This window comes from Larus michahellis, chromosome 1 (genome assembly GCF_964199755.1).
Source record: "Larus michahellis chromosome 1, bLarMic1.1, whole genome shotgun sequence".
In the NCBI taxonomy this organism is placed as follows: Eukaryota; Metazoa; Chordata; class Aves; order Charadriiformes; family Laridae; genus Larus; species Larus michahellis.
The window spans coordinates 27192284-27218226 of NC_133896.1; the positions used below are offsets into that span (position 1 = coordinate 27192284).

At 40.3% G+C, this 25943-nt stretch overlaps 1 protein-coding gene across 7 annotated transcripts in view; it reads left to right on the forward strand.

Annotated features, from left to right (window-relative positions):
* The window catches only part of ANKRD26 (ankyrin repeat domain containing 26), a 59493-nt gene extending 34034 nt beyond the window's left edge, over positions 1-25459 (forward strand). For 6 of the 7 annotated variants that reach the window (XM_074601096.1, XM_074601356.1, XM_074600838.1 and 3 more), the window contains 14 exons: positions 96-242; positions 1426-2379; positions 4808-4960; positions 5840-6015; positions 6214-6307; positions 7890-7967; positions 9118-9252; positions 10319-10431; positions 10846-10987; positions 12833-13114; positions 13770-14005; positions 14732-14978; positions 22318-22363; positions 23854-25459. In XM_074601096.1, the coding sequence (XP_074457197.1) occupies positions 96-242; positions 1426-2379; positions 4808-4960; positions 5840-6015; positions 6214-6307; positions 7890-7967; positions 9118-9252; positions 10319-10431; positions 10846-10987; positions 12833-13114; positions 13770-14005; positions 14732-14978; positions 22318-22363; positions 23854-24002 (2952 nt within the window). In that variant the 3' untranslated portion in view covers positions 24003-25459. The remainder of the gene's footprint in view (positions 1-95; positions 243-1425; positions 2380-4807; positions 4961-5839; positions 6016-6213; positions 6308-7889; positions 7968-9117; positions 9253-10318; positions 10432-10845; positions 10988-12832; positions 13115-13769; positions 14006-14731; positions 14979-22317; positions 22364-23853) is intronic. The other variant, XM_074601186.1, reaches the window with a different exon arrangement.
* The last annotated feature ends 484 nt before the right edge of the window (positions 25460-25943 follow it).

The following is a 25943-nucleotide window of genomic DNA, read 5'->3' on the forward strand; positions in this document are numbered from 1 at the left end:
AGAAAAAATATTTGCAAGAATACGAAGGAGAATGGGAAGATATTTCTAGCTCTGATTTTTCTTAAGATGCAAGTAGTTTAATTGTATTACTGTAGGTTGAAGAAGAGCGTGATGAAACACAGAGACAGCTGTCTCAGGAAAAGAGTGCCAGAGCCCTGCAAGAAGGAATTTTGAACAACCACCTTTGGAGACAAAAGGAACTAGAAGAAGAGACAAGAAGAACTATAGAAAAAAATTCAGAGGTAAGCAGATTTTTTTTTCTAATTAACTAAATTTCACCATGTTTGTTCTAAAGTCATAATAAATCTTATATAACTTTTTTCTGCTTCTTGATTAATTATTTACAGTTCATCAGTGTAACTTAACTAAGTAAATACCTTTTCTGTTTTCCCTTATGTCTTTAAAAGTTCTGGAAAGCAGCATCCCCCCTGTCTGTACCTGAATTGCACGTGCAAGTAGGAAGCTAATAGAAAACACTATTTACACCATTTTCTTAAGCTGTCTGTTTTTCATTTCATGGACATTTTATCCTCACTTTTTAAGATGTATAGCAGTGAAACACCTAGCACCTATGTTAAGGTTGACCAGGAAGTTGTTTAACACTGACTCTTGGTGTTCCCGTACTTGTTTTTTTAATTAGTTATTCCCTTATCAAACTTACTTATTTCAAGTATGCCTTTCTTTTCCACCTCCACATACTAACATTTTATGAAGAATATTAGCAATGAATTAAACTCTCTGTAGGAGTTAGAATAATTGGAAGAGAAAAAGCAATCGTAAACACTGTATAAAAAAATCTTGAAAATATTTTACTGAGTTTACTAAGAATGAGCAGCGCTTGGAGGAATCATTTGTTCTTGGCTGTGCTGCCCAATAAATGTAGGGTGAATATATTTTTGTGGAAAAAAGTTATATATATGTATAACGTACAGCAAATATACAAGACTTGCATTCCAGGGGTGATTGAGTTGTATAGTTAACTTTCAGTATGTACAAAAGGATGTGTTAAGATGACACTTGAGAAGGAAAATACCCTTTTTAGCCTTGTTTTTACCAGATTTGTAATGCAGCAAAATTAACCTTAAAGGTATGCACATACAAGAAAGCACTGTCATTTTAAAAGCTTTATACTTGAGTTATTTTAAATAATTTTATTATTTGGTTGCTGGTTTAAGAACCAAAAAAAAAAGGCGCTGTATATTTGGGATGTTTATTTAGGTCTTATGGGTGTGTTACACTTGGGTTGTGTGCATATGTTGTACACGTGCATGGGTTCCTAGAGTAGCTTATGTATTACCTGAAATTTCACTCTCATCTTTGAAGTCATGTTTCGGTATTAGAAATGTTGGAATGCATTTTAGTGCTGAAGTGTTTCTGTAGATTTGTTTCCCATCTGGTTATTTATTCATGATCTCTGTCATTCAGGAATCCGACACTGAGAGAGAAAAGGATCTGTTGTACAAAAATCAGTTACTGCAAGATGAGATTGCTATGCTAAAAGTAGAACTGGATCAAGTAAGACTTAGGCACCAGGAGGAAGAAGGAAAATATTTAGAGGAAAATGAGACCTTGAAAGAAAAAAATGAAGATCTCAAAAAGGAACTTAAACTGAACGAGGAAGCCTTAACACAAACAGTTTTTCAGTACAATGGGCAGCTGAACTTACTAAAGACGGAATCTGCAGTGCTGACTTCCAAACTTGAGCAGACAAAAGAAAGCAAAGACAGACTAGAAATAGAAATTGAATCATTTCGTTCCCGCCTGAACACTACTGTTCAAGAACTTGAACGTCATCAGTCGTCAAAAAGTGACATCGAACGAACATTTCAGAGAGAACGCGATGAATGGCTTCGCTTGCAAGACAAGCTCCATCATGACCTCTCTGATGTGCGAGAAACCAACAAGAGCTTGTCTCAGCAGCTGAGCAAAGTGGAAAGCAAAGCTAACAGTCTAGAAAATGAGCTTCACCAGTCGAAACAAACGCTCAGAGAAAAAACATTGCTTTTAGAAATGACACAGAAAGAATTAAGTCAAGCCCAGTGTCAAGCAAAAGAATGTGATCATGCTCGACAACTTGAGAAAGATCAAGTAAGCAAATTTATAATAAAGCAGGAATCCATGCAGGAGCGATTGGCCCAGCTGCAAAGTGAAAACCTTTTACTCCGTCAGCAACTGGAAGATATGCAGAACAAGGGGATCATCAAAGAAAAAGTAGTGAATGATGTGCAGGACCGGTTTAATGATATTTTCAACAAACTCAGAGCAGATACTGAAAAGCAAGTTTACCTAGTGGAAGAGAGGAACAAGGAGTTAAATGCCAAGTGTACTGATTTAAGAGAACAAGTTTTTAAATATGAGACTGACAAAGTAGAAAGAGAGGTAAAGTACACACCTAGAAAGAACAATTTAAAGTTTGTCAGTTCTTGCAATTATTTTATGTTTCTAAAATGGACTAGGTATAAGTTATATGCATGGGAGCAAATAACGCTGATTTGTTCTGGTTTGTCATGTTTCTGTTGGAATTGTGGAAGGTTTTAGCTGAAAAAGGATGTTACTGCTCAGCAGTAACAGAACAGAGAGAACAGAAAAAAGGTGTCCAAGTCTAAGCTTTGATCAGGAAAGGTGATTCTTCTCTAGAAATCTTTTAGCTCTCTTTCTTAGTCTGTTTTATGCCCTGTAGAATGTGGGTTTGCGTTTGATTGTTTCTATATATGTATTACACTAATGATACAAATAAGAGTGGTATAAAAGGAAGAATCATCCAATATGCGAGGGCTGAGAAATGAAGTGATGGGGAATGGATTTATATTAAGTTTCTACAGAGGAAAAAAAAATCGCTTCTCCATAAGTTGCTATTAGTGTTAGTAGTGTCTAGGTGTTAATTTATGTATTTGTTTTGGGGTTTCTGAGGGGCCTTCTTGTTCCTCAAGAAGTTCATTTCAGACACTGACCTAAGCTTTCTCTTCTCTATTTTATGATGTGTAGCCCTATTTAAATGTGTTCTTTCTTTGTGGCGCTGTGACTGACTTACTGACTGGAAAGAAGACTCATTAGGACATCAGTTAAACTGTCTTTTTTCAAATTCACACAGTACCTGAGTATGAAAAATGCTCCTATACAGAGCACTAGCATAATTTTATGTCACTCAAACACGCATGAACCAAGTGTTGCTCCCATTTCTGCATATAGGTATTTTTTGTAAAGAAAAAGGGTGGAAAAGAATAAAGGCAGGGGTAGGAGTGAGGAATAGGTAGACAATTGAAAAAGCTATAGATAATGGGAGAATGCATTGTTATATGAGTTCCTAAGAGTGTGTGTGAGCTGACACAGGCAGGATGCAGGAAGAACCCCAAAACCACAGATGAAATGCAAAAAGTAAACTTAATCTCGATACCTCACGAACCAGGGGATCTCCGAAGCAGCACCCAGACAGAGGCACACAAGCAGGAACACAGACACCAAACCTGCTGTTCTCACCTGTATATCAGGGATTCAAGCAGGCATAGTTTTCCACTGTGCTTTGATCTTCTCCGACAGCAGGGCAGGAATCTCAAGCATATTCGATAAGGTGCCTCTATCACAGGCTGATGTTATGCAAGTGCAGATGTTCTGTTTGTCAAGTACACAAGACTAAACAACAATTAGTGTGATATATGTGTTTTCTGATACCGCATATGCGAGTCACTTGAGCGTATTTACAGTCCTCCTCACCAATCTTCTGTTACTTTCCCACAGAGTAGGTAGGGTCTTCTCTATTCATAGAGAAGTCTACCAAGTCTACCTTCTCTATTGATAGTCTACCATTGCTCTACCAAGTCCAGGTAGAGCAATGATTTAAAAGTTGCCTTACCCATTTTGTTTAATTTTCTTTTGCTTTCTGGAAAATAGTAACTAATCACATTCAGTATTTAAACGCTCAAGTGTAAGGTTTTTCTACCTTAGTGATTTGAATAGTGATTTTAAAATTATTTTTCATTCTTCATAACAAATTGAGAATCTTTGAGTGAGGTAAATATCTGCGTGGGTCCGAGTCTTCATTTGTCAATTACTTTGGGGGGGAGGGAGGGCAACCCCAGCAGTGCTGCCAATTATTTTAATCTGTGAATTGTTTTGTATTCTTACTACCAAAATAACAGGTTCCTTTTGAAGATACTATATATATAGTATATATGAACTCTCTCATGTGTGTGTATATATATATATATGTATATGTATATATATATATGAAGTCTCCAGATTTTTGTAAACCTAATCTGTCAGTGTAAAGGCAGTTGTTATTCTAAAATGAACTCTGTAAGAAGACTACAAGAGGATGTGATTCAACACATACTTAAAGTGTACCTCAAAAGAGCTTTCAGACATATGCATTCATTTTATTGTATTTGTATAATGGAAGAATAGTACAAAGAACAGTCTAATACAAAGCCGTGCCTTTAGTCATCAGAGTAATATCTGTGGTAAAACTATGGCTCTTACATCACAACAGATTTCTATGGGTTTTGCTAGAAAAAAACAGGATTTGCAGTGTGTGCTTATGTATTGTCCCGTGAAGAATAATACTTGAGCCTTTTTTATGTATTAGGAAACAGAAATCCTTGTGAACAGCTGCTGATAGTTTGGAGATGCTCAGCTGAGAAAGATGAAGAGAGGTCATTGTCTGTGCAGATGCCTGCTGGTGGCAGGCAAAATTTTATACCTTTTGAGTTCAATCCGAATACAGGGCCAATTGTATAATCAAATAAGTTAAAGTAAAGGCATATTTCATGTTCTTACAACTTTCTTCGTGCTTATTTAATTGTTTCATTAGGGCATGGTCAGACAGCTGCAGCAGGAGCTTGCCGATGCTCTTAAAAAGCAATCTATGTCAGAAGCTTCACTGGAAGTTACTACGCGCTACCGCAGTGACCTGGAGGAAGACAAGCTGCGCTTACAGAAGGAATTGGAAAAGGTCAAAACGAAGGTACATAATGTCTGTAACTATACGAATACATCTGAGGGTGGCTGTTGGAAGTAGGAGCGAATGTTGTCCTAAAACCCTAGAAAAACCTTCAACAGGATAGATTTAATGATGTGTGAATGAGTTGCACTGTTTTATAAACTTGGTGTCTTTGATGTGAGGACTCTATGTCATTACTTGGACAAAGATTTGCATTTGCTAAGGTGCTTTGCAGAATAACCTGATGTGTCTATAGCTTTTTGCATTTGGTTTGGCAAAGCAGGTTGTCTGATTTCCGAAGAACAGTAGAAACACTCGGCGGCTGCATTTGGCCTTCCTTATGCTGTCTATGCTTCCCCCACCCCCCTGGGTAACATGTTGTCAATTCTGAATGTTTTTGTAACTTATTCTGCATAAACATATATATTTCCATCCCCCCACCCCTTCTTTGGCCCTGCTGTAATTTGTCATCCTTAAGCAGCCTTCCTTCAAGGGAATTGCAAGCTACTTTCTGAGGTGGGGACCACCTTTTGCAGTGCTCTTATGGAAACTGAAGTATAGAGGCCTCGGACTTCTGAAGGAGAAATAATATTAATATCCTTACGAGGGAGTTCTGAAGTCACTTTAGGAGAAGGTTGAACTTTTAAATTCCTATTTTCAATGGAGGAGCAAACAAGTGGATACAAAGAGTGTCACAAGTCACTAAAAGGGTAGGAGGGGCAGTGTCGGTGCTCAGAACCGTGCTATAGGAAATCAATGTAGGGATGGGAGAGGCCAGTATAAAAGATGATGAAGTAAGACTGTGTTCGCAGATATATGCAGTACGTGAATTCTTCAGCAGCAGTTGACTCCTCTCTGTAAAAGCTCACCTGAATACTGTGGATTCTTACTGTGATTTTACAGCTGCGGGAGTTGGAAGAACAGCATCTTCAGTCTGAACATTGTGTTCATGACTTGAAGACTGCCTTGGATAATAAGGAAAGAGAAGTAATAGCTTCTTCCCAGAAGCTGCAGGACCTCCTGTTGGCATCTTCTGGGACTAATACAACTATAAAACAACTGGAAGAACACGTGCAGCGGTAAGAGAATAGTGAAGCAAGACATTTGTCGCTTTTGTGGGATTGTGTGAAAACACCAGGGTAGCATTGTTGCAATCACAGCAAGCTAATACATGATTATGAAGGATGCTTTTCCTTTAGATTATGTTATTTCACACCATTCTTCCAGAATTGATGCTCTGGTAGATTTCCATAAGACGACCTGTATTTCTTTTTAAGCCTTGAAATTGAAAATGCCAGATTGGAAGCCACAGTCCAGCAACAAAGCAATAGGATTGAAGCCCTTCAGAGAGACCTGCGAGCCTCTACCTCAGTAAGCTGGTCATAAACTTTCCTTTTTGTAAGCTCCTAAGCCTAGTTACCCATTTCTGTGTGTTGTGGTTTAACCCCAGCCAGCAACTAGGATCATGCAGCTCACTCCCCAACTTTCCACACACACACACACACCCCGACCCCCTGCAAGAAGGTCAGGGAGAAGAGGGGAAAAAAGGAAAGAAAAGGGAAAAAAATGCAAAAACTTGTGGGTTGAGATAAAGACAGTTTAATAGAACAATAAAGGAAAAGGAAAATAACAATAATAATGACACAAGTTACTCTCACTGCCCGATGAATTGTCACCATCCCAAGCAATGATAGTGGATCCCCACCCAGCCAACCCCATGTATATACTGAGCATGACATCTGTGGTATGGAATATTCTATTGGCCATTCGATTGCTCTGTCTACATTCCTTCTCAGCTTCTATGGGAAGCTGAAAAGAGTACTTAAAAAGCATAAAGATCACCTTGAAATGTATTATTGACATTCCTTTCATGGCAATCACTAGAAAGAAAATTAACTTTCCCGGCTGAAACCAGCATGCTGTGAGGAAATTTTAAGATGAGGTTTTCCCGAAGAACCTAGGGGAGCTTGATTCCTGTGTTCTTCTGAATAAAGGCTGCTTGGAAAGCAGCCTGGTTCATTCCCCAGCATTCTGGTTTTGAGAGTTTTCCCATGCTGCTATAGCAAGTCCTACTTAACACTCTAAAGGGTAAGGATTTGACACTAATAACGCTGTTGTAACTGTTCTCTGCTTTAGACTCCTTGTGACATTAGATGCTGCTTCAGACACTTGTTGCAATGCGTATCATTAAAGTTATTCATCGAGTTAACTTGTGAAAATTCCACAGGGGATACTGATGCAAAGCACTTTGTGCCAGAGGCTGACTGGTGTCATCAGACTGGAACAAAAATTATACTCCCCAGAGCTTTTGCTGTGCAGAATTGCTTTTCCTTTAGCCACTTGGTGTGTGTTTATTTTCATGAAACAGTGAAGAGGAATTCCTGTGGTATCGTTTGCAGAACTCAGTGAGAGTCTTGGAATTTCCCACTGCTTCTATGCAGTGATTAATTTAAACTCAGATAAGGTGCTTTCATCTGTGGCCTGTATGAAGCAAATTATTTTTTAGTTGTAACCAGTTCTTGTAACTAGGGTTCTTGTTACAACTGTAGTTGTTAACTAGTGCTGAAAAGATTTTCAAAATAACTACATGTGAAAGTTGAACTTTGTGATATGTACTTATACTGACAAGAGAAGAGGAAAGGCAGTCGCGGTGCTGGTCCTTCCCCTTTGGTTAGCAGGGCATGGTTTTCAAACGTACGGTGCATGGGAAAAGCTACTCCTGTCTGTTTTCATTGAAGACTCTTTCTATCCCGCATGGTGTTCTCTCTCCCTGAAGCAAACAGCAGAGGTGATGATTGCTAAAAATGTTCCAGTGGCATCAAACTAAGGCATCAGTGCTGTGTGTAAATACTATAGGGATAAAGAGGTGAAGAGGTGTATGTAATATTTATTTTTGGTAATGAGATGTAAACTTCAGTCTGGAAGGTCATAGTGTGTCTTCTTGCTTCTGTAGGTTCACAACCGCCTGGAAGACTTGATAACTAGCATACAGACAACACAGGCAGCTGCCGAGGACCACCACCATCAGCAGGTATGTGACTGGCTTCTGTGAATGACTTTTTCAGTCTTTGAATTTTTTGTGCGCAGGTAATTGATGAAAAGATCAGGTGGGCTGTGTAGGCACAGTTCAGCCGACAAATACCCCTCTGGTTTTAGGGCAAAGCACTCTCAAGGAAAAAGGCTGTAATTTCCTTATTCCCCTGCTGCTGTGTTTTGTAGCTGTGTTATGGTGTGCAAGGTACTTGCATGCATCAGCATGATTCATCTGATGAATTCTCTCCCCTATCCCACCAGGGGAAAGTGAGCAAGTGGCTGTGTGGTGCTTATCTGCCTACTGGTGTTAAACCATGGCAGATGATGGATAAGACGGATGTTGTGGGCAGGGGGGACATCTGTGGTTGAAAGATGAGAGAAGAGACTGGACTTGGGAGATCCATATTATCTTTGCAGCTTTGTCAGAGACCTTGTGAGACCATGTAGGCTTCTGTCGTAAGACCCAGCATTTCACCTACTCTGTAAAGACACTTGAGAAAGTTGTACACCATAGGGATTTTTTATCTAAGCCTTTGTGCTAAGGTTTTCATAACTTTCTGTAGATCAGTAGACAACATTTTTTTTCCTCCCTTACAAAATGCCGCTAAAACTATCTAGTCAACTTGCATTCTTATACTTGAACTGAATCAGCAAGTTCTGTTCCACTCAAATGCATCTGTTAGGCAAATCTTTGTCTTTGGATAGAAGCATAAATAGCATTGCCAATTTGAAAACATTTTCTTGCTCTCAGAAGATGTACAGTTTTACAGACAGTGAGGGTAGGGTATTTTCTGTGGTGGGCACTAGAGGAATTATTATATTATAAAGCATGTATTGTTATGAACTCTGGAGGACCTTTGGAAGAAAGTTGTAGGGTGATTTTGTGTGTGCGTGTGTGTGTGCGCGCGTGTGCGTCTTCGTATCCCCCAAAGTTGTAACCTCATCTTGTCACTTCTGCCACCAGCACCAATTGCTGTTCTTGATCATGTTTCCTGAGGTGGATTTTACACTCCACATTAAGCTCAACCGTAGATCTTGGACGGGGAGAGGAGAGCTTAGGCCTGTTTCCATTTAAGTTACTGCTTTCTATGGCAGTGTTGTCTTTCCAGTCACCTTAGTTTATTCTTTTGCCACTGTTGCTTTCACAGATGCAAATGCAGAATGTGCTGGGTCTGACATCAAAGGACTCGCACACCATGTGGGAAGAGCAATTGAAGTCAAAATTCCACCTTCAAGAGCGTGTCGCTCAGCTTGACAGGGAAAAAGCTGAACTCTTGGAACAGGTGAGCCCAGAAAATTCTCCAGGCACTTAGCCAATACCTAGGAGAACTGTGTTCACCTTTTTGTCGAGTTCCTACATACTCAGCTTTTTCTGTTATCCCTGCCATTCAGGCTCTGAGTATCTTGTGATTTGGTGATCATCCAGGAAGCAAAAAGAGCTAGCTGGGTATCCTGGTGTAAATTCTAGAGTGGTTCTCTTGGGAAGAGTTCCCAGTGTGATTTGCTATCAGTTGAGCACGTCAAGTGAAGCTGCAGTTCCCCGATACTTTGTTGGATTCCTTCTGGTCATCTTCTGACCCCTTGGTTTCTGGGCAGGGTTAAAATGCTTCATGTTTCCAGTGCAGTATATGGAGGAGCTGCTGCATGTTTTCAGGGTAGCAGCAGCTTAAAAGCCTTGCAGAAGAATGTACTAAAGGAATTCTGGGCAAACGATCTAGTGCTCGGGAAACAAGAAGTGGCTGCCAGTTTCCAAGGGGCAGTCTTTCCTTTTTCTTCTTTACTGTAGAGGAAAAATGGAAGTACAAATTCAAAACAGCTGCCAACTCTCCTCTGGGCTGGCTAAGAAAACACCAAGAGGAAAAACAACGTGTGAATAATTAAATACCCACAAAGAAGAGATGGAGGTAATGGCAGCGGGGAATAAAACATTGAAGAATTCCAAAAGATCAAATTCTTCCACAAGACCCTGCCTGCTGGTCATTGAAGATCCCATGAAAGCTTTAGATTGATCTATGTTCTCCCATGATGTGCATACCTACGTAAACCCTTCTATGAGCAGGGGAACTGCCGAAAATATTCTCCAGTATCTTTTCCAGTTTTTTGCCTGGAAGCAGTAGAAGAGGGTGGCCTTTACTTCAGTGGGGGCATTTGTTTCTTTTGTTAGGTATTGGCCTGTTTGATGCGAAACCTGAAGTGATTAAATGTTCTCAGGAATTCTGTCCCTTGACACTCTGTGGAACTTGGCTAACAGAGACATACTGATGCCTATCCTTGGAGAACGCTAAATGCACATACTGCATGTAGATACTGTTCCTATGCGTGTGTCATGTATCTTTTCTATTTTGAAAGTGTGAGAGTGAAAGAAAGAAAGTGAAGAAGCTGGTAGAGTTGAAACGCCCAGTCGAACTGCGTCTGGACCAAGAAATGAAAAGAAACATTGAACTGCAGAAAGACTGTAAGAGGTATGGCTTTTTAGTATGGTGAAGAGGTATCGCTGAGTAGAAGTCAAGCTTTATTGAGCTTTAACATAAAAATAGGTGTACGTAACTTTCTGAGCAAATTCAAGCCTCATGTTAGTTCTTGCAAGGCACTTCTGTAACGAGCCTATAGTTTTCAATAGCTGCCAAAAGAACTGCCAATGCAGGTTGCCCTGCAGTTCTCCTGGGAGGGAAGGAAGTCTTTTGTTCCTCTTTTCAGGTGAAATTTGGACCCCAAGTGATTTGTGGCATGGGAATGCTGTTTTTTTCTCTGTACTTCCTGATGTGTCAAGCATGTTAAAGATGAAGCAAGCCATGTCTGCACTGTTTATGTAAGAGTACATGAAAAAGGCTGGTTGTTCTTTGCTTCATTGTTTTCTCAACTAATTTGTTGTGTAGGTTGAAGAGGCTTCTGAGCAGAGCTATGAAGAAACTAAGGGTGTATGAGGAGAGAGAGAGAGAGTCCCAGCTTAATTTGCAGGGAGAAATGAAGAACAGATATTCTGAAATGCTCAATGAAGTTGGTAGATTAAGAACAAAGGTGAGCTCTGCTTTGTTTTGGGTTTTTTGGTAGTGGTATTTTTTCTTTTGAAACCCGTGGCCTTCATTCTCTGTACTTCTTTTCATGTTGTTGATTTTTTTTTTTTTTTTTTTGGCTGTATTTGGGAATTGATTGACTTTTCTTGATGCCCTTTCTACAGTTAGAGTAGTAGATGACTGTAACTAATACTGATGTATTTATCATTATGGGTAAAGGTGAAAATGTTATGTGCAAAGCAGTATCTGCAAGGCCACATCAAGGGTGGGCTGTTCTGTAGAGCAAGGGTGAGCCAAGAGTCACAGCAAGGCTGTCACGGTCCGTGACCTCACGGGCCAGGGAACAGTCCCACAGGCGCTCACCAAGAAGAGCAGAGCAGGTCTGGGGACAGTAAGCAGGGTCAGCCAAGAGTGCACATCACCAGGCCAGTCCATAGGGACGGGCAGGCCTGCAGTCCAACCAGGACATCATGTCCATGGGTGAGGGCCAGGGCTGAGAGCAGTGAGGCCTGGCACAGGCCTGGCTGCAGCTTGAGGCCATGGCAGCGTCTTCTAGGTCTCATGGATTAATTCCTTCTCTGGAAGAGAGGGAAGTAACGCCACCATAACTCAGAACAACTAAAGAAGCCGGGTTTGCTCAAGATCAGCCCCTGAGTCCTGTCTTAAGCACGAGTTGAGCAGGAGGCAGTTCAGGGTTTGCTTTTCTAAACACTGTCGGTGAAGTGATGCAGAAAAAGTTCTGTAACTTCCTGCTCGCTAGTAGCTCTCTCAGCCTGTCTTTCCCTTGTCATGGGGACCCAGAAGTAGAGTTTCCAGAAGTGCTTTTGAGGTCGTTCTGGCTGTTTAGTAGCATGTGACCTTTTGTCCGCCTCTCTGATGATTACTCAGATTTGTTGCTGAAGCAGCTGTGTTTCAGAGCTGTGTTCATATTTAGAAGGTATTGTAGACTGAGTCAACTGCCTTTGCAGTGGCTCATTTTTAGTCCAAAAGTTAGTAGCAATTTTGTATTTCTCTTGGAAGACTTATTTTGAATGACAGGGAAAGGCATTACGTTAAGCTGGTTTTTAATAAGTCTGAAGTTTCTACTTCCTGTTAGAGTCTCTTTCAAGTGTTTACTGTGCTAGTTTCCTCCACACTGTTTTTCAACAAAAGACAGGACATCATGTTTTATATTCAATCGGTATAGAAAGGCATGTTTCTGGAGTGGAAAGAGGAGGACAGAGCTGTAGTTCACCTTAGGGACCTATTGAAAGTTTGGTATTTCTTGCAAATTTTTGAAATAAACTGCAGCTTTGAGCTAAAGAGACTACGTTTTCCTCCACAGCTGCTGTAAAAGCTGTGTTCTGAACCACGATTTACAAATCTTGCAGTGTAATGGAAGAAAATGGAGTATCTGGTTTTTGTCTCGTCAGTTCTGTAATGAAGCTTTGACTGTGTTGACAACATGTAAAAATTCCTCTAAAGCATAATACATGTTGTTTCTGCTCAAACTAGAAGGTGGCTAGGTACGGGTGTGTTTGATTTCCCATGAGCATATGAGCATCTCACAGAAGAATAGCCCTAGTGCTTTTCAGCCTAGCCCTATGGGTGAAATGCTGCTAGTTTGGTACCTCTTGTTCTGTGACCTACTGCAGAAGACCTGAGAAAAGATGGGAGCCTGAGGAATCCTAACTGAACTTATGTGAAAGCTATTATTGTTTTAAAAGAAGAGCCTAGTTTAACTTCGGTTTTAATACTGGGTGAGCCGATGATAAATACTGTCTTGACGGCCAACCACTTTAGCAGTTTTCACAGCATTGACTAATTTTATATCCCTTTGAGTTCCTTTATTTTTTTTTTCTGTCTACAGGTTGGTGAACTTTCACAGCAGCTGGAGACAGAGTCTAAAAAATGCATGCAGCTAGAAGCACAAAATCAGGATTTGCGAGAAGAGTTGACCACCATGCGTGGGAACCATGAAAAATTGGAGAAGAGCAAATGCCAGCTGAAAGAAGAGGTAGCTAACCTCAAACACCGTTTGGAGACTAACATGGTGGATCACAGCCAAATAGAACAATATAAAAGGGAGATGGAAGAACGTGCTGGACAAGAAATAAGACAAAAACTACAAGAAGTCAATCTATTTCTGCAGGTAAGTGAATTTCTCATACGTTTCTGTAGTCTCTATTATATACTTTAGTTGTGGTCATCATTTTTTAGAGGTGTTTTTTTTTGGTGCCTGATTCTATGTGTTAGTGCTGTCTTTCCTGAAGGGAATATGGTCGGGCAAGAGTGCTTTCATGTGTGTATAATGTGCCTGCAGGTTCCTGAATCAAACGCTTGTCCAAGGTAGATTTACATTTTGCAGTTCTTGGGGGGAGGGGGGTATCACTGTCCCCTGGTCTTGTTCTTGCTGTTCATCCTTGGATGGATATTGTGACTTACAGTTGTCATGGCCAGACATACAGGTCCTGCTTTGTCATTGTACAGGGAAAAGTGCTCAGAAAGGAAGTCACCAAAGTTGGGGGGTGGGCGAGGGTGGACGTGAGGGATCCTCATAATGTCTTTGAGGAATCCTTTTCTGTATGTCCTGTCCTACAGAGGCAGTGTTCTTTCATTAGTAGCTTTGATGACTAATAGTGCTAAGAGGGGGGGTTCTTTCTGAATTAAAAGAATTATACCTTGATTGTTTATGGCAGTGAGGAGGCACAGTAAGACTGGGTCCTTGAAATTAGGTACGTGCAATTGACTGGCGGGGAAAGTTCTCTTTTTCTTTGCCGTGGTTGAAAGTGCATTATCTGCTTCAGACGCAGGCAGCCTCCCAGGACAGATTAGAACAAATCAGAGCCAGTCATCATGCTTCACTGAGAAACCAGCTAAAACACAGAATTAGAGATCTCGAATGTGAATTGGACAGGATAAAAAATACCCAACAAGACAGTATTTTTCAAAAAGAATCCACACAGGCAGAAGTGGAAAGGTACAAAGAGCTGTATCTGGAGGAAGTAAAAATTAGAAGATGCCTAGCAAATAAACTTGAAAGGTAAGCCCGCATTTTTTTGGAGTGGTAATAAGATACTACTTTTTCCTCATGCATTTTCCTCCTGAAATTCCTCGTGTGTCTGGTCAGCATTATGTATGTAAGCATAAGATGGCGTATTTGTGAGGAAAGTACCTTAAGACCCTTCCCCTTCATTAGAACTGCCTTCATTTGTTTTCAGTATTCCAGCAATAACACCACTGATCATGGCATTAGTAGGGATTTTTTAAGTTGATTGTGTTTTAACAGGCAACCTTTTTGCCAATCTCTAATACTCCTCCTCTTATTCTGTATATGGCAGAAAAGATAAATTTCATGTCCTATAGTGCTTGAATAAGGATAATCCCTTCAGAGAACAGAATTTGATTCTGTGAAGCAAAAAGATAAATCATTTTTGGCTTCCATTTTAGCAGTGTATCTGAGTTTCGAGCTTTCCTTGGGAAAGGGAGAGTAGCCCGGAGTTCTTACACAGGTGATGTACCTTTCAGAAGAAGCTATGTGAACACATGGCATTCACACATTCCTAAGTGTTGGTAACTCCTGCTGCTCCTTGCAGGTAGTGTGAATTCTTAGGTTCTCAAAAATCCTCAGATCAGATGATGTTCTTGCTTTGAATGCTCTTAATCCCTTCCACTTTCAGAAGTCGAATAATAGTCAAAGACCTGGAGGGTAACTTTGCGAAAGTGTTACCACCAAAAATAATTCTTTGTATGCTTCTGAATGTTTCAGAGCTAATGAGAAACTAGCAGAAGCCAACGCTAAGCTCCTTCAGGAGCGCCATAGAAGCAAATCTTTAATCGCAAGCAGCATTGTCACTGGAGGTCTGGCTGCAAGTCCAGTTCTGTATTCAGCTGAACTGGGACATCTTGGCAACAACTTGGCACTGAACAGAAGTCTAAGTCTAGGAGGAAGCTTCCTAAGCTCAACTGGGAACGCGTTATCATCAAGAAACAGGGTTGAAGCCTATGTGGCTAAGGTAAGCGTTTTGAAACACTGTTCTCAACTACTGTAGAGAGTATCCATAAGGAAGGTTATGATTTTTAGCCTAAAGTTAGAATCCATTTATAATTCCAAACCATGTGGTCTAATATGCCACAATAACTGCTGATCATCAAAACAGTACACAACTATATGTGGTAGGGGTGAAGACATCTGCTCATCAGGGTTGTTCAAATTTCCAAGAGTGCTCAAAGACCAAAAGAATACTGACATCTAAATAATGAACTGTATAACTACATTCTTTTACAAGAGAAACTGTGATAAAGAATACTGTGGCATAGGGAGTTCCCAGTGAAGCTTTTAATTAAATTTTAATGTATAGTATGTATGACGTATTCAAAACAGCTAACTTCATGATGGATGCAAAATCTCAACAGGCATCTTTGAGACACCTTTTCCTTCTCCACTGATCTTCATTCTAGCAGTTTCTTCACAGGAATGTGTTTTAGTACATTAATACCAACAAAGGGATGCTTCAAAAATAGGATGATATGAATGGGATCACATAACTTCTCACTTTATATTTCAGTGCGGGATGTATGCTATGTGTAGCAGGCATTTGTTTTTGTAGTTCCTGCTATGTGTTATTACATGAAAAGGTAAAGTTAACTACTCAGGAAGTCTTCACAGCTTTCTAATTTTGCAGCAATGCTGCAACCTCTGCAATACCTCTGGTTAAAGCATGCTCTGTAATTAGCAGTCAGTGTGATATTATATCTCTCACAGAATGGTGAACACTGTATCGTGAGATATGGAAACCAGATGTCAGTAGTTGTAATCCGTTTCCCACCTAGCATAGGACTGAGGCATGGACAAGCTTCCCTATTCAGTCAGTGCTCTGTCCCTCACGTATTCTCTTGTCGAATGAATGTGAGATGTGTTCATTCACTTGTAGTGCATCTCAGTCCAGTGGTCCCACCCGCATTGGAAAGAACCCATTTAAACAATGTGTCTACGTATGGCATCTGGGTTAAAAAACAAAACAAACACAAAAAATGGACAAAGCAGTATAGGTGATGGATAGCAGTGTCAGTTGCAGAGGTGACCTTTTGTGTATGGCTATGAACATGTTTTTCGGGTCAGAGGGGTGGACATTCATTACAGAAAGAACTCAGGAGGCGATTAGTACTGGACCACCTGCAGGGCTGTTCTGCACGAAAGCAGTGGAAAGGAGGCAAAATTCAGGCACCCACTGCAAAAGTGGAATAAGGAGAAGGCCAGGACAAGGGAACAAGATGGGTAGGGAGTGAGGAACAAGTGAGGAAAAGAAAGGACAGAGAGATGGGAGCAAGATGTTAAAGGAAGAAAAAGGCAAAGGAAGAAACCATCCCACTTCTAGGAAAAAAGCTGCCCTAGTTTAAAAGAAAAGGGTTAACAGTTGTGCCTTTTTTTGAAGAAGAAATTCTTAACTGAATTACAGCAACATTCTTTAGGTAGTCCTTTCAATTTTAATTTTCCAGAAGAAATTGGAACTCTCTGGGCATCTCAAAGTTTTGTCATTATCAAGACAGATACCTTTACTGGCTTACTAGCTTCCCTTAAGTATATTCCAGAAATTAAGTATTTTAAAAGTCTATTTCATAGCTCGTTGTTTTTATCCAGTTGCTAATATATGCAGATATATATTTCAAATAGTTAAATAGGCTGCTTCAATGTTTGTGAAAAATGGTTCCCAAATCTACATGTGAAAAATGTTTGAGCTGATTCCATGAAAAGCGTGCATTAGATCTGAGAACGGTGATACTGTTCTCACTCAGTGTCCAGACTTCAACAGCAACCATAAAGTTTCTTTTCACAGCATATGTCTCTTGCATTTTGTGATGGATTGCCATGCTGCAGAATGCTTTAAGGTTTTGAGGCTGTTTTTTGAGGGTTTGTTTTGGAGGTTTAAAAAAGAGAACCAGAAAACCCCATCAGCCTTGAGCAGACTCTCAAAAAGTTGAACAATTATGTGTCAGGTTTCCCCAGTCTGCAATTACTGATGTCAGGTGGGGGGTTCTGTTTATTAGCCTGAGGGCTTTCTTATATACCTAAATGTCTCCTTCCTAGTGCAGTTTTGTTAGTAGGACTTAATCCCCTGAAGTTCTCTCTGATCTTATTTGCAACCTACAGAGACTTTTACTTTGTTGTCAAAAGGGGAGCTGAAGATAATTGCCTTTTACTATACACAGTTTGTCTTCTTGTGATTAGCTTTTAATTCTAATATAGTTTTAAATTCTAACATTTTCTTCCCTGCATGGGGGCGAGTACGACTATTGCTAAGTCCTCAGAGAACTTACCCATTTCTTACCATTTCTGACAGGTTCTCTTAAGAAAAAGCTGGAAATCTCAGCATGCCTGTTTTCTCTCAATCAAAGCAGAAGGCTGATCTCTGGGACTCAGAACTGCCTGTGTGAATTTATCCTCCCAGTTACTAAATCCAGCTGCACATCCTTTCATGATATTTCTTCCTGTAATCACCCGTTAGGGAACAAATGAGATTAATTGTAATGGCACTGCCTGTAGCCTCAAGTCACCCAGTGTTCAATGTATTCAGGAAAGTCTTAAGACCTGATCTTCTCTGAAGGAGTCCTTCAGAAAAAAGGAACAGGGTTCTCAGAGGTGCAGTACTTACTAGAGGACATGCATCTAAGTGGGTATTTCACTTAGAACTGCTGGCTTACGTTTCCTCAGCTGGGTGCGGTATGTCATTAACAGTGTTTGTAGCCATACCGTATCTCTGAGAAACTGTACGTACGGGGTTCCCGACATGTGTGTCTAAAAAAGAGGATTGAATTAGAATATAAGACTTCGAGTCAGGAGGTAATAAAAGGGAAAACTGCATGTATCCCTCCGCAGGGGTGGGGGGTGGTGAATGTCTTATCAGTTTGCAAATGCGAAATTACCAGATGCACGGTCTGTGCTGTCATTTTGCGGGAGTTCTGTGTCATTCAGTAGACAACTTGGGTCATGAGGAAAGAATTCAGAGATAACAGTTTTAGTGGGTTTTGAAGTACTTTTCCATTTTTGCTGCTTAGTACTCTGCCTCTTCAGCAGATTATTTAAAGACAGAAGAGTTTCTCTGGCTCTAAGCCTTTTCTTCATGTCACTGTTTGCTTCATTTATGCCTCAGATTTTTTCCAGTAACCCGGTTCCCTTCTACGGAATTTGTCTTGCCTTTAAATTCAAGCTGAGCAGTGCCTTCTTGGCTGGAGATTACAAATGCTCCTGCCACTAAAGCTCATAATGACAGGGAGTTAAGGAGCTTAAATTGCAGTGTGCCTCAGGTAGTCCTCTTTCACTTCTTTTTTTAGTCAAAGCGCCCTGTGCAGATTTGGCGGTTCTCGCAGTCGCTTCCTCAAGGTGAGAAAGGCTATTTGAAGTAGAGGACATGCCATTCTGAAGACGAGGATGTTTATGTAAACGTGGTTTGTGCAAAAGCTTTTAAATAGCTTCAAGGGCAAGAAGGTGAATATACTTCACGCTGCTATTATTCAAAACACTGGTATTAATTCTTTGTCCATGCAACTGTTGGAAGAAACATTGGTATGTGGTGCTGATTGCAAACAAGAAGTGTTAAGGAACTGGGAGTTTAAAGGCTTGAACTATTTCACTGTTTCCCTAAACCACTACTTAACATGAGAGGCGAATGTCAGTCATTATGCATATAGCCTTAAATTTTGAAGATGTCATGTTGCAAGATCATCAAAAAATGAGCAGTTTCTTCTTTAAAAAAGCATAAAGAAATGTTTTCCATTACAGTATAGCCCCTTCCTCCTTATCAAATATCTATGCTACAGAAATTACTAACCTTGAAATGGAAGTGCAAAAGCATCTTGAAAAATACAAAAAAGTTCATATTGACACAAGCTCATTAACTAGTAAAATCCCAATCACATGCAAATGTCTTTGGGGTTTTTTGGTTGTTTTTATTTTTATTAGAGCTCCAGTAATGAGGAATAAACTACAAATACTTGAAAAAAACATGCATGTAATTACAAACAGTGACTGTAGCAACTAGCAGTTCATTATGTTCTGGAAGGAGGTTGGCTGAAATATGGTAGGACTTGTGTCATAAGAAGGATGTACATCTGTATTGCCTGTCCTTTATGGGAGTAAAGACATCTTTGACAAGGTCTTTCTGTCTTTTTATAATCTGGTCTAGTGACTCCCAAACTGCTTATGAATTAGCATGTCACCATCAAGAACTAGATTGAATCAAGCAGATGAAACAAAAATATGAGACCACTGTTAGTGGTCTGCGTATCATAATTTGGGAACTGCTGCCTTAGTCCATAGGCTAAGGGGAGAATGTCTACTGCAAGTGCTGCAGGGAGATTTTGGGACTGGAGTCCTGTTGTTAGGTTTAACAAATGTCAAGCTTAAATCCCAACAGCTGTGCCAAAGGATAGTGAAAATGAAGGCGGGTGCCTTGACACAGAAAATAATAGTGAACTCTGCTAGCTGCAACTAGTGTGAGTTAGTGGTTTTATGAAACCAGTTTTCCTACATAATGTGAGAAAGGGAATGTCTGCTTCCTACTGTATCTCTCAATTTCTGTTCCTTTTCTGATTTTGTTTTCCATCTGCACTCTTGTATTGTAGCAGTCTTTGTATTGTTAGCTTTTTTACTTGCTTCATTTACATATAGGCCATGTTCTTATTTCTCACTGAAGACCTTTGAACTTAAGGCTGTTTTTCTTTCTTCTTCAGCTTCTTAATCAAAAATCTGTTCTTCTCTCTCTTCTCTGCAGCCAGATACATGACAAGGTTTGTAGCTAGTGTTATTTAATGATGGATGGCATTTTATACTGGAAATGTTTTGTCTATTTATGCTTTTAGGTTTTGATTAAACCATACTGATGTATTCACATTTTCCTAGTACTGCAAATATTTTGAACTTATTAGTTTGTCCAAGTGAAAGAATGACTGCTACCAAGTACTTCATGTTTTATATATTTGTAATGTTATGGCTTCTGTGGTAGTTAACTATCTGTAAAAATGGAACGTCTTTAAACTATAGGAGTAGGCTGGTTTACCCTCCTTGCCAGTTCTGATAATCAAAAAGTTCTTGGTAATAAGAGTGGTTGCGTCTGGAGAACCAGTACTGTGCTGAAGTTGAGTTCCTAGACTCTAAGTGTCATCTCGTGGAGTCTTAGAGGATCTGACTTACTCTGTGCTCAAGCAACCCATGTGGGTAAGTAGTAAGTCAACACCAGCTTCTGAAAAAGAATTACTGAGAAGGTGACTGCTGCAAGGGAAGCCAGTATGTTACTGCCTGAAGAGATGTGCATTGAGATGAAAAGTACCTATTCAGGAAGTTTGTGATAGTCAGCTGTGATGCCTTTTCTAGGGGCTTGGGGGGAAGGAGAAGAGTGGAGGCAAGTTATAGTCCTCAAACGTGTATTTTGCTTGGCTCTTCATTCCCCTTTCAGAAATCATTGTGTTGGCTTTATTTCCACCTATTTCTCTTTCCTTAGGCATGGATGAGAATCACAAAGATGTTCATGGAATGAATAAGAGGAAAACAAGATCTTGTTCTTCTCTTGATTCATCCACACATGTTGCAGAGGGTCCTGTGGACCTTCTGGTCATTGTTAAAGCTCTAGAAACCAAGGAAAGTGGTTTCTTCTAACACCTCAACTACTACAGCTTTGCTTAGAAGTGGTCCTGGGTTTGGTTCATCTTTTGGTCTAGGCATTAGTTTTCCGGCTTTTTATGTTACCTGCTATTTATGTTACCTATCTACTTTTTTATGTTACCTTCTCCCCAGGATTTTACTGCTGCTTGTACCTGCTTGAAAACAATTAGAGGTTTGGGGATTTAGGGGGCTCCTTTTCTGCTCTTTCAACTCTGTGCTCCCCTCTTCCAGCTGTGAAGGCACAGCCTGTTCAACGAAGTACTGCAGAGTGGTGGTTCTCCTGGAGGAGCTGGTGAATTTGGTCACAGCTATCCCTGTAGTCCTGGAGAGAGGGCTCTTCCCTCCACTTTGCTGGTTTATGGCCCCACTTCTTTGGCCCGGGGAGTTACTGCCTGTTACTGCTCCTCTTGTGAGGGCATGCAGAGTGCTTCCCTTCCTGAGGCTCTTGCTCTGTATGGCCTCTTGAGCACATTGTGCAGTGTTTCAGTTCTTTTTTTTTTTTGTTGGTGTGCTGCTAGGTGAGTCTGCTCATTTCATAAAATAAATACTTATTCCCCAGGGGATTCAGTACTAAAATCCGAGAATCAGAGAATGGGTGAGGGTGGAAGGGGCCTCTGAAGATCATCTAGTCTAACCCCTTTCCTGCTTAAAGCAGGGTCAGCCATAGCAAGTTGTTAGGGTTATGTCCAGCCAGGTTTTGTACATCTTCAAGGATGGACACTCCACAGTCTTTGCTGGGCAACTTGTTCCAGTGTTTGACCACGCTTACAGTTAAAAAAATAAAAAATAAATGTCATATGTCAAAGTGAAATTTCCTCTCTTTCGATTTGTGCCTGTTCCTCTTGTTCTTTTACTTGGCACCACTAAGAAGAATCTGGCTCTATCTTCTTTACTCCCCCCACCAGGTATTCATACACATAGATAAGGTCCTCTGAGCTTTCTCTACTCCAGTAAAGAAAGAGTCGCAGCTGTCAGCCTCTCCATAGTTCACGTGGTCCAAGCCCTTCAGCATCTTCATGGCTGTCGTAGGCCTGGAAGCTGTATGGTATCTGTTTTGGAAGTCACTTCTGTGTGTCACAGACTTGGTGGAAAAAATGTAGGAGTCACATATATTTTTATGTATGTGTGTCATGGTATTTGTAATAACAATAAAGAAAAATCTTGGCATGATCTGTAGGAGCTCTTTCAATTTTTCATCTTAAGTTGGAGAAAAGAAGAATATTGGCACATGCTTTTTTCTATATAGTGGTGTATGTCAGCAGCAGCTGCTCTTGCACCTCTTCTCTTATGAAGTTGCAGAAGCCAGCCTCAACTGAATTTGTCCCTATGGATGGCGTTTGTGCATATCTCAGCATTTAGCTAACATTCTGCTCATGTATTTGATGATGAAATTTAGCCATACCTTCACTGTAATAACTCCACTGGGCTTTTTTCCTGTATATTTTTTAAATGCCCAGTTATAAACCAGCTGGTGAGTTACAGATTGTTTTGTGCAATACTTAACATTGCAACAGCCTGGCTCACCAAGAGGTTCTCTTCATTAAAAATCAAACCCCAAACCAAGATGTCTCTCTTTGGGTGGATATTTTTAGGTTTTATGACATGTTATGCGTGGGTTTTAAAAATGTCATAGAAGATTAATATTACAAAAATGTAACCGTTAAAATATTAACTGTATATTTTCTGTATAATTCTAGGTACGGCGGGAACTGGATGAAAAAATCAATAAAGAACTTGAACAGGGTAATGTGTCAATACATTAGGAATGTTTTTAAGGAAAAAGATGACTGTTCTTAACTCTAGAAAATAATGGTTTGAAAGCTGTCAAGTTCTTGTGCTAAACACAGGGATTTTTATGCTAGCTTGCCAGTTTAGGCTTGAATGTGAAAAATTCCTGCTTATCAAAATATTGTGTAGAATGTTAAACAGTTACCTGAAAAAAACCAAGCGCAAAGAAAACCCGTTTCTCTCACACAGATACACTTGGCTTAAGCTGAAGTCCCCTTTCACTAGAGTTGATCCTCAAGCATGAACGTAAAAACATAAAAGAAGCCCTGAGATAAGATTTTTATGGACTTCAGCCATCACTTCTCCTTCCATGTACATAGACTGCATTCAGCACTAAATCATACACGTTCTCTGCTGTTAGTTCTTGATTTTTGCTGTGTCTCTTATTCGGTGCTTGTATTTGTAATTTATATGTTGCAGTCTTATTGAATGAGCAAGAAGAATATAATCAGTGACAAAAGATATCTTTTGTTTAGGGAAAGATCATTCAGTAATGTTTAGGCAAACGTAAGGTGAGTTGCATGCTTATAATACACAGCATAAAACACACTCTATAATATGAGGCCAGATGTCCAAAGAGGAATTCCACCTATTTCATGATAATTGTTCCTCCAGAGTCACCACTTTGGAGTCACTGGTGCTATTTCAAAGCAGGTGTCCCCTGAGAGCATTTCCTTCTGTTCCTGTATGCTCTTAATCGTGCAGAGAGTGACCATCTGTAGCTCCATAGCTCTTGCCATGTGTCTGAATGGACTCAAAGCCACTGCATTGCATCCATGTGCATTTTGGACATAATTGCGCATCTGCTAGGAGTCATAGAGTATGTTTGGTTTGGGGACCTTGTCTTAAAGATGTGGCTGGGGAAAGACAGCAAATGTGGGTTTGCTTTCATTGAGTATGTGTTTTCATGGGGGAAAGAGGGTTTTGCCAGGACAAGCTACAAAAACGTCCCTCAGAGAAGAGGTGCCAGGCTGGGAAACTTGTGCTGGCCTGACTGCAGTGCAAAGGTGTTTGCATTTTCACAGGCAAATTCTCTCAAAGTTTGTCACAGTGAATGCAGACACTGTTTTTTAGCACTAGTGTTCCAATAAATCACTGGTTTGAATGTTTAAGGAAAACAGACACTTGAGGTTGAAGAGGTCTGTAGGAGGCTAAATTTAACACTGGTGTAAGCAGGAGCCATTTGTGGATTTCCTGAAGATGGTCAGTGTGTAGCCTCTGGAATTTCTTTCACTAGCTTTAGAAATACTGTTGACTGATAAGCAAACATGGGAAAATGTGTTTCTTTCATTGTGTCTAGCCCTTTCAATGTTATGTTCTCTTGGAAGTTTTTAAATCTCTTTCTGGATTGCAGTCTCTGCAGTTACCCATAATGTTTTTACAGTGACTTATTTGGCCCTGTCTACTGTAAAAGTAACACCAGGAAACTTCTCTCTTCTCCCTAGCCACTGCTGAACTTGAAACTGGATCTGCTGGAGCTTCTCCCATGGTATCTACTGATGGATCTTCAAAAAATGTCCATGTTGACCAGGATCCCCTTTGCAGGGCAATACAGGAGTACCGTGATGTTTTAACCAAAAATTATTTGATTTGAACAAAATGCTAGGGAAAGGCTCTGGAAATCATTTTGTTTACATAGTGCATCCACGGTTTCCCATCCCACAGTTCAGATGTGTTTATTGCAGTCTGAATATAAGTTCTAACTCTATTAAATGGATGTCAAGCACATTGCACTTACCTGTTTACTGATGCATGGTTTTATTTTGCACTCACAATAAGAAACATATCTATTTTTTCTGACTAGCAGATTGACTAGTCTTGATTCTTGAGCTTGACAGAGCTGTTAGAATGTTTCTTATTAGGGTGGATGCATTATTTTGCTCCACTCACATTCTGTGTTCTAACAAAAGCATTCCCTTTGTTCTGTTTCATCCTTTCGCTCTATGTGCTTTTAATGTTTCCAGTGTCATTTTAACGCTTAGGACATTATTTTATGTGCTTTGAGCCTGCTGCTTCAGTCCTGATGCAGTGAATATTTCTGCTGATAAAGTTTTACCAGTGTTCAAGCTGGAGAATAGGGCACTTTACATTGCTGTCAATTTATGCGCCTTAGGTTTAAAATTACTGTGAGTGTATAGTAGTGCCAAGAAAGTTGTTATGTGGTCTTTTTGGTATGTTTATTTTGTATCACAGAACCACAGAACGGGTGAGGTTGGAAGGGGCCTCTGGAGGTCATCTGGTCTAGCCCTCTGGTTCAAGGAGGACCACCTAGAGCCAGTTGCCCAGGACTGTGTTGGTTTTTGAGTATCTCCAAGGACGGAGACTCCACAGCCTCCCTGGGCAACCTGTGCCAGTACTCAGTTACCCTCACAGTAAAGAAGCGTTTCCTGATGTTCAGATGGCACCTTCTGTGTTTCAGTTTGTGCCCATTGCCTCTCATGGTATTCATGTTGATTTTTGTATTAAAAATTGCTGCAGCTTTAGACATTCACAGTTCCTACATCAACACCTGTGGTGGGCCTGAAACACTTCATATTGGGGATGGGGGGGGGGGTGTGAAAGAAGGAATGTTAATATCTCAACTTTCAGTCTCCTCAGTACTCGTGCAATAGGACAGCCAATTTTTTTATTGCTGCTAGCAGCTGATGATACAGTGGCTGTAGCCCAGATGTTAGACAATGCTGTGGGGCATTTGTGTCGATAAAACAAACAGTTCTACTTATTTCAGGGAGTTACCCGTTGTTACTAAAGATCTGCAGTCATCATTTCCTGTCTGCAAAAGTCACTAGCGATCAGAAGATTATGGAACAAAGTCCCAATTCTGGAAAAGTAAGAATGGTTGTACTGAGATGAATTACGACTGGAAAAATTTGTGAATTTTACCCATTATTCAAGGACTTGAGTTAACAGGCAGTGAGGAAAGCAAGGAATGCTGCTGTGACACTATTATTTTTTTTTTATATTAATACATTTTTGTGAAGTTAATACACTGTATTTAATTCCAGATATTCCGTTTCAACTTGATATTTAATAAACTTTGTAATCTAGTACATATCTTTGTTTCATTGTTCTCCTTCTTGACTTTGCCTTCCAGCCTGTTCCCTGCCCGTATAACTCTCCAGAGCTCTCCTCTGCTCACTTCAGCTCTGTTCACGGCTGCATCTTCAGCATGTCCTGGAAGCCAGGCAAAAGGCCAGCACGCATCCATGTCCTTTTCCTCCAGAGAGGCTTGAAGCACAATTGTGTTAAGATCTTGAACTAGAGTCGAGGTATTGCTAATAATTAGTTCCCGAACTCTTCCTATATTTTAGGGCAATCCTTCTTGTGGTCTGGGCAGGAGATAGTGGGTGACGGGGAGGAGTCAGCATAGATTTGCAAAAGGGGAAATCATGAGTAGTGCTACCATAGTACTAATATGTCCACCCAGTAAGCCTTGACTTCTGAAATATCCAGGCACCAGCTTATAATTCATTGCTGACCTCTACAGCTCTAACTGCTTCAGATGCTTTGCAGAGGGAATATAAATCTCGTGTCC